This window comes from Thamnophis elegans, chromosome 6 (assembly GCF_009769535.1).
Source record: "Thamnophis elegans isolate rThaEle1 chromosome 6, rThaEle1.pri, whole genome shotgun sequence".
NCBI classification, from domain to species: domain Eukaryota; kingdom Metazoa; phylum Chordata; class Lepidosauria; order Squamata; family Colubridae; genus Thamnophis; species Thamnophis elegans.
In genome coordinates this window covers 31,434,642-31,443,604 of record NC_045546.1, presented here as the reverse complement: position 1 = coordinate 31,443,604, position 8,963 = coordinate 31,434,642, and the positions used below count along the sequence as shown (strand labels likewise).

Below are 8,963 nucleotides of genomic sequence, written 5' to 3'. Positions count from 1 at the left end.
TTTTTAAAAAGACACAGAAACCAATTTTTCCATTCTCTTAAGAAAAAAAAACACCCCAAATCTTTTCAAACCCTTATATGACTTATTATCTACAGAAGGTATCATTAAAGCTCGTTTTAACGTTAGGGATGCATATAGATTACACTCTTGATTTCAGCACTAGATAACGCAGGGTTTGGTCCCCTATCATTTCTGAAGTTTCCCCCCTTTTTTAAGTTTAATTTTTCTTTCTTTCTGGGTTTTGATGACCACAGACCAGCAACGTTTTCTTTTACAATATCTTCAGAAAACGTGCTGGAGAAATAACCTAATTGCCCTTTCGCTGCATAGATGCTTGCAGTTTTTCCTGCGGAGGGGCCTTAATTATTTCAATGCCCTGCAACAAGTACAATAAGGGGGAAAAACTGACGAATTCTTTTGAGTCAACTTTTAAACACGTGCTCCGCTCCTGAAAAGCGCCCCCTACAGAGACCAGGAACCGGAAGGCGAGTTTCTGAAGCCTTTTCATTTCAAACGGAGGCCTGAAAACCCGGCAGCGGAAGCGGCATGCTTGACTGGGGCGGTACCGCTGCTGCTGCTGCGTGTGGAAGAGGCGCTTGAGGTCGTTTGTTTGCGAGGTTCCTATCCGGGGCTTTATTCTTGTCATTTGCCGAAGGAAGCTTTCCCGTCTCTATGCTGGCCGCCTTGGGATTGACGCCGCCATTATGATGCCCGTCTTCAAAAGCAGCCGCCGCGACTTTGCCTTCGGGCCGTGGAAGCTAACGGCCGCTCGGACCCACATCATCAAGTCGGCCGACGCCGAGAGGTGCGATTGGGCGTGATTATTGGGGGTGGGGAGGGGGAGGTGGCGGCCCCTGTAAGAGAAAGGGGTGGGCGGTGGGCGCTTGCCTTGTGCTCGGCAAGCGTCACAAGAAAGCCGCTTGCTGCTTTTAGCCTGGTACAGATAGTCCTCGATTTACAACAGTTCTCTTCGTGACCGTCCAAAGTTGCAACAGGGCACTGAAAAAAGTGACTTATGGCCGTTTTTCACGACCGTTGGAGCCTCCCCATGGACACGTCATCAACATTTCACATGCTTGGCTACTGATTCACATTTATGACAGTTGCGGTATCCCTGGGTTATGGGGTTGCCCCCTTTTGCAACCTTCTGACAAACAAAGTCAATGAGGAAATCAGATTCACTTAACAACTGCGGTGTTTCACCTAACAATTCTGCAAGAAAAGTTGTAAAATGGAACAAAACTCAGCAAGTTTCTCACAGCAACGTAAATTTTCTGGCTCTGTGCTGTCAGTTAAGGGTGCTGAAGTTTGGAATTGTGCAGTCCAGGTTTGTAGTCATAGTTGCAGGAATAGTTTGGGTTGTTAAAGTAGCAGCTTCCCAAATATGAGGTGTACCACCCTTAAGGAGGTATAGGCAGAGTGCAGGGGAGCTGTGAAGAACCTTTGAGTTTCATAAATCTACCTCTGTCAAGATGTCATTGCTTCCCCCCCTCCACTTATTATTCATCTGTGTATATTTTGGTCTTTGATTTTTAGGAGAAGTGTGTACCTTAAGATTATACAAAAAAGAAGTGTGATGGTAAAATGTTGAAGAATCCCTGCTACAAATGCATGGCAATTCCCCTCCCCCATTGTAATTCTGCCAAAGATTTGTAATAATATGCAGTAAATGGAAAGTTGAGACATGGCGAGTGCAGTCTACCACTAAGATATTGATCCCCCCCCCCTGCTTCTTATCTACAGAGTTAGCAGTGAAGTATTTAGTATGATTAGTGGTTCCTTTGTAGAATACTTTTCAAACTTTTAAAATTAAGCTGTTTTGTTAGACAATTCTATAAAATCACAGTTTCTCTTAACTGATATCCCCATATCAATCTATTTTCAATATACTGTACTTTTCACTCTGTAGCGATGCTCTTTCTAAATATATGAATAACATTGTATATATGTTTTTGTGTCTATTTCCTCTTAAGCTGTTATTGACTTGTATTTGACAAACCGTATTAGATTGCTGTTTTGATTTTATATTTGTTATTAGAATTACGTACTAAATACACAGAATTTTTACCTTCCATCATCCCTAAGAGTGACTCACAGCTGTCTAGGATTTGGGGAGAAAAGAGGGAAGCCATCCATCTGCTAATTTCAAATATGCAATAAATGTATACTAAAATAGTCTATGGTAAAATAGACATCTTTATTTTAAATTGTAAAATTAAATTATAAAATCAGCTCCAAAATAATCTAATCTTGTGTCTGTGTAGGTTAGCTGAAGAACTGCACATGCCATGCGTTCCAGAAATGATGTTTGGTGACAATATCCTAAGAATTCAGCATGAACTGCTCTTTGGCATAGAGTTCAATGCAACTGATGCTTTAAAATGTGTAAATAACACCCAAGGAATGGTTAAAGTTGCTTGTGCAGAAGAGTGGCAAGAAAGCAGGTAATAGCATATTTATTTGTGGGTTTTTTAAAATAGTATAGCTTGATGGGCACTAAGGAATGATTTTGGAAGCTGTGTAATCCTTCAGATCTGATTCTCCAAACTGCTTCAGTTCTTATACTTATCTGAAATTCTTTTAAAGCAATTATTTGTATTTATGTTGTTCATTTGATATGTGATCTTGACAGTTATTTAGCCTTCCTGTTTTCCTATGTATTCTATGAATGGTACTTGTACTTTTAAAAATTAATCTTTAATCTTTACCTTTAAATATTTTGAAATTATGGTTAATCTGTTAACTCTGAAGCACATGTAGTCTTGCACAAATATAATTGTATAAATATATCAGATTGTCTGATGAAGAATCCTGATGAAATATCCAATATTTTGCTTCATCTTTGAACAGCTACCATATGATCCTATACATGTTATTTCTGGGTGATTGAAACTGAATTTACTTCCAGGTCACAATGCACATAATTATAAGAATAAGCATGAAAGCAGGAAGAAGTGAAGGGGGCTACGTTGTTTCTGTAGTAAAGATTTTTTTTAATAGTATTAAAAAATACTGCAATGTCTTTACCACATTTTCTCTCTTAGCACATTAAATCTATCAGTTTACAGATGCATATTGATTTATAGAATCATCTTTGATGTATTTTGTAAAATAGATGTGTAGCAATACTTTTTGCCTGGTCCTGTATCTAATATGCTATATTTGTCTTTTCCTGTAGGTCGGAGCCCGAACACACAAAGGAAGTTGTTAAACCATATGATTGGACTTACACAACAGACTATAAAGGAACTCTGCTTGGTGAAACACTAAAGTTAAAAGTATGATTGTGATGGTCAACTATTTGCAAGAATGAATTTTAAATCTTTTTAAATCTTTTTTTTGAAATAATATTTTATTTACTTGGAATTATATAATTGTTGAACAGTTGGGGAATCAATTATATAAGAAAGAACATTTAATTTTTACTGTATTGTTCTAGGTTTCTTCCACAACAGAACATATAGATACAGAAAAGTTAAAAGCCAAAGAACAGATAATGTTTTTTGAAGAAGTGCTCTTGTTTGAAGATGAACTTCACGATCATGGGGTTTCAAGTCTGAGTGTCAAAATTGTGAGTCCAGTAATCTTTTACATGCTTCTTCCATAATTGTATAAAATGCAGAAAAATACAGAATTGAGAGATTCACAAAGTTAATATTCCTTAAATTTGTTTCTTTGGGCCGTTTTCCTGTTTAAATTTCAAATAATCTTTTATTTACTTGGAATTATATAATTAAATAATTAATTAAATGATATGAGGATATAAATGAGTCATTGCCAACATGCAAAATATTGATTTTAAGATGATGCAGGAAACACTTTCTATACAAAAATTTATATAATACACACACTACCTGTATACTAAAAGTAATATCATCGTTGCTGACATTTTCCCAGACTTATAAAAATACAAAACTGATAAATTTTCCTGATCATGTATTTATGCCTGCAGGAAATTAAGATCTATTAAGATTATCTTCTTAAAAGTTATTGGAAATGTAATACTATTGACTAATGTAGGCTTTTAAGACATTTATCATGTTTTTAATTACCTGTTAGAGTAATCTATTTTAAATGTGTGCAAGTGCAAATTATTCTTGCTATGTTTGACAGAGAGTAATGCCTTCCAGTTTTTTTGTGCTGTTGAGGTTTTTCCTGCGAGTTGATGGAGTTCTTATTAGGATGAATGATACAAGAGTTTATCATGAGGTAAGAAAATCTTAATGTGAACATTTGGTTGAAAAAGTCATAAAAACGGGGTACACCTTGATGTGAACTGACATTTTATTTGCTAATACACGTACACTATTGTCTCTAATTTTAGAAATATGATAGTTGCAGCTTTGTTAGCCGTTTTTTGTATAACCAGTTGAATAGACTTCTATAAATCCCAAAGATCTCTCTGCCTTGTTCTCTGTACCTGGCTTTTGTTGAGTAGGCCTAAAAATATTAGGAATGAGATATGCAGCTATTAGTTTTTTAATTTATATAGTGTCTGTAGTACAATTATTGTAATACTGTGTACATTCCATCTGTACAGTATATTTTAAAATACAAATATTCAGTATATAGAAATATACTACCCAAGTACATCCTGTATGGATCTTACCAGATTTAAGATGGCATGTGGATCCACATATGTTATTTCCAGCATGAATGTAGTTGGCTTATTAGTATCTGTAAATAATACTAGATTTACAGCATCTTTATTGGATATCATAACAGGATTCTTTGTTAGTGTTGCAATAGATTACTTTTGTACTACAGAAATGTCATTTTATTTGAAACAATATGTACATATTAAATCTGTTTCACTGTTATGAAAATACAATTTATCTGCTTTCTTTTTAATAGGCCAACAAATCATACATATTGCGGGAATATACTTCTAGGGAAAGCAAAGTATCAAATCTAAAGGTATTAATATTTTTGAAAAATAGAAATATATATTCTACCTGATATCTTAAAACTTCTAGTTATATTCTATTGAGATTACTGAGTGGGTCCATTTGTATGACTTGAACAATTCAACCATTTCCTCTTCCAGTTTGTTTGCTTTTGTGTAGCAACTGGCATGCCACATGGCCTCCTGCCCCATTGTGGCTGCGAGCAAGCAGAAGTGGGTCTCCTGTACATGAGAGAAAAATAAGGCATCCTCCCCCCAATAAACCTTAGTGCTTATTTTGGAGTAAAATATATATAAGACTGGGTCTTATTTTTGGGGAAACACTGGTAGTAGCTCTTCATTCTTGTGACCACTCAAGTGTATTTGTGTGTGCAGGGCTAGTATTTATTCAAAAGATTCAACTTTATTTCCTGTTGTAATTATTTATTCCATTATTTAATCTCAGGCACACAGCTGAACCTCTAAAATTATATAACATGGGAAAAGATTTGGTAAACAAATTCTTACAATTCATATGATTCTGTTTCTAGTCAGTGGTGTACATTGCTATTGTGACATTAATACTAAATGTCTATTGCCATCACTGTTCCTTTGGTCTACTGGCTGTGGAACAGTGCATGCTAGGTATTGAGGCTCATTTCTGCTCTCAATCACCTCACAAAATTCCAGAAATTCCTGTTCTAGCACACCACTGTCCCTAGTGTAATAATTTGTTATGTAGCACAATTTCATTCCGAGTTGTAAATGCAAATTGGGAGACTATATAAATAAGTAAGCAATTTCATTTCACTTTTCTGTAGCTGTCCGGTTTTCAGAATAGAAGAGGAAACATTGGAAAACAAAAATCTGTAATTAAAACAATATTTGCCAAACATGTTAATGTAACATTAACCTACATTTATATTTATATATACTTTCTCTTTTGTTGCTCTCTAAATACTGATCTCTCTCCTATTTCAAGCACATTCCCCCAACACTGTTCACGGAACCTAATGAGATTGCTCAGTATTTGCCTGTCAAGGAACATATTTGTGAGAAGCTGGAATTTCCTGAGAACTCATGCCGTGAATCTGCAGCTGCACCAGAAGGCACTTAATGAGATCGGCATAATCTGATGAACTTGATATAGATCCTGTTCTTATCTTCTTGGCCCTTAGCAGTGAAGATGATGGGTAAAGAGGCCTGGCTAAAATGTCTGTAGCCTTGGGAGTTTTTCCTGTACCTTCATTGTGTCTCTGTTTTGAAAATGCTCTGATGTAATAGCAAACTGCCGTTTCTGATATTGGAGATTAAGATCCCAAATCAGGATCAGTTATATTAAAGTATGCAACATTTCAAGAAACTGCAGAGATGTTCAAAAATCAAAACAACACAATAGTCCTTCATAAGCGCAGTAACTTTTAAGGATGTTGTTTTAACATAGTCTTTTGTTATAAAAGGACTTGTGTTTCATATAGTGTGAAAGAAAATAATTATGTTTCTTCTCTAGGTTAAATTTGATTACTTTGTTGAAGATCATTGATGCTTGAAATTTCAATTCATTACATTTAATGTATGTAGAATGGTATTAATAATCCTCATTTGCTTGCTGCCTGTCTTATCAGATATGAGCTTTGTTACCTTCTAAACAAAGCTAAACCATTCATTAATTGTGAAACAAACAAGCTACATAATAAGTTGACTAAGTACAGATCACAATAGGATCCATTTTTGCCTGATTCCTACCATTTGGTCATAAATTAGATGTTAATATGGTATCATAGATTAAAATTGTTAATGCTCCTTCTTGTCAACCTGAAGTTACCTCCTTTTTAAAAAATTGCAAGTTTATATTGATTACATTGTTAACAAAAAGTAAACTCATAATATTTGTAACAATATAAAATACTAGTATTGGCTATTGCAACTCTGACAGACATGCATACTTTCAGTTATCAGTATTTTTGATAAAAATTATTGCACATATATTTATAAAATAGTTATCAAACTGCACCATTCATATATTTCTTATAGAAGATAAACTGAACTGTTGTAGAGAAGTTGTTTCATCAGTTTATTTCTAAAACTCATTTTCAATTCCTACATTTTGGTATATCCATCCTCTTATATTTGACACAGGGAAAATAATATTTGAGATTTGGTAATAACAGAATAATAAATTTTAGGTTTGTTTTCATATAGTCTCATACAAATTCTCAGTCTGATACAGTGTAAATACATACATTTCTCTGATATGATTTTTCTTATCTATTGCCTCAAGAGAGAAGAATTTGAAAATCAATAAGACTGCTTGTTTCATCCTTTTTTATTCTGTGTTTCAATTTTCTTACTTGAAAAAGCCAAATAACTAACCCTTTCAGAAGTACTAATATAAGGCAGTCTAATTCAGTGTCCATTAAATTAGCAACAAATTGCATTGGGCCTTATGCAGTCAGTGTGTTAAGATATTGGTTAGCTTCTAGGTTTTTAAACTTTACTAAGCCTTACCTGAAACATTGGATGTTCACTACTTTAACATAGATGCATAGCTAAGAAATCAGCCAGGCAGGGATTTGTTTTGTTTTGAAAAAGAGTATTTTTCCCAAATACATATGTTGACTACATAATTTATTAAGAAAAATACATCAATCCTATATTTTGAGAGAGCTTTAACTGTTTATACTTCATAGCTAGTCATGCTTGTTGTCATATAACAAAACAGAACTGATGATTAGACTACAAAAGTGATTGGGATAAAATAGAAGAAGAAACAAGCAAAAAGATTTCAAAAACAAGGGCAAACAACACTTAACAAATATAAAATTAGTCATATTTTAAAATTTTTCAAGAAGCTAAATTTATTCTATTTGTCCTACAACAATAGTTGCATATAACAGACCAGAGAGGGAGAGAAAACTGGATCCTTATCCCTGGATCCTTATCATGCATGTTCTACTTGACATTTAACAGTAGTGAAATCTCCTGTGTGGGATTTGTTCTTGTAAACATTTCTTTGTGAAATTAACCAAATTCATACCTTCAAAAGGTACAATATACCATCAATATTTACAACTTTAAAGTTAATGGAAGCTATATTGTATATCCCTTCATTTCAATAGCACTTGTGCAGAACTATTGGCTAAAGTTGTACTCTTGTAAGCATGAAAAAGGCTTATATTGTTTAGTCAGAAACATGTAATGGGTTTGTGTTCAGTCACAAAATAAAAAAGTTGCATTTAGCATCTCACTTTCATTTTAGATATTACCATAAGAAAGGGGTTTTTTAACTTAAAAAAATATTTTCTTCAGATTTGTTGGCATGTAATTCCTGTAATAGAGAACCAGTTTGGTGTAATGGTTAAAGTATCAGGCTAGAAATTGGGAGACATGAATTCTGGTTCCAGCTGGGTGACCTTAAGCTGGTCACTTTCTGTCCATGCTAGGAAGGAAGCAATGGTAAACCACTTTTGAAAAACTGCCAAGGAAGCTACAGGGACATCTCCAGCCAGTCTCAGAATTGGACACAATGGAATGGAAGAAAAAATTGTTTTAAGAGTCAGGTTGATCTTTAAGCTTTAGTTGACTTGCTCCTCGGCTGTCCATGGAGAAGAAACTTTTAACTCACGAACTTCTAAGTGAGTTAAGATGATCAATATTATTTTGCTTACTGGATGTTCTCAACAAGCCTAGACAACTTGGTGAAGAGTCATTGATGGGGAAGGCCTTATGTTACTGCCAACCTATGCCTTAATTCCAGAATGGTATTCCATTCCCTGGTTTGTCTCATTTTACCCTGCTGGCTAGAGTAGAATTAAGTTTAATATCCTCTGGAGAACTCTTGCTTAATTGTAGCTAACCTAGTTCTACAATATTCAAATAGTTATTGATAAGAATTTATACAATATGTGAAGGTAGGTTACACTAAGTATGGAAAATCACCATACTTGTTTCTCCCATACACGTCATTAATATATAATTATGCTAGAACTATTGATTACATCAAGAGGAAAACTCACACCATCATTGATGGGTGTTGAAGAGACTCAATGGGATTTCAGCTACAGTGTTGCATTTGAAC

General features: G+C 34.6%; 1 protein-coding gene across 1 annotated transcript; it reads left to right on the top strand.

Moving 5' to 3' along the window:
- The first annotated feature begins 514 nt into the window (after positions 1 to 514).
- TIPRL (TOR signaling pathway regulator) lies at positions 515 to 8,124 on the top strand. Its single transcript, XM_032220157.1, has 7 exons — positions 515 to 805; positions 2,265 to 2,444; positions 3,179 to 3,278; positions 3,440 to 3,571; positions 4,114 to 4,209; positions 4,855 to 4,917; positions 5,868 to 8,124. Exons 1-7 carry the CDS (start codon positions 705 to 707, stop codon positions 6,000 to 6,002), a joined length of 807 nt encoding a protein of 268 aa, XP_032076048.1. The 5' UTR covers positions 515 to 704; the 3' UTR covers positions 6,003 to 8,124.
- Positions 8,125 to 8,963: the final 839 nt, after the last annotated feature.

Coding starts and splice junctions, on each gene's coding strand:
- TIPRL (XM_032220157.1), top strand. CDS start 705: ATGATGCCCGTCTTCAAAAGCAGCCGCCGCGACTTTGCCTTCGGGCCG. Junction 806..2,264: donor AAGTCGGCCGACGCCGAGAG/GTGCGATTGGGC, acceptor GTGTCTGTGTAG/GTTAGCTGAAGAACTGCACA. Junction 3,279..3,439: donor GTGAAACACTAAAGTTAAAA/GTATGATTGTGA, acceptor GTATTGTTCTAG/GTTTCTTCCACAACAGAACA.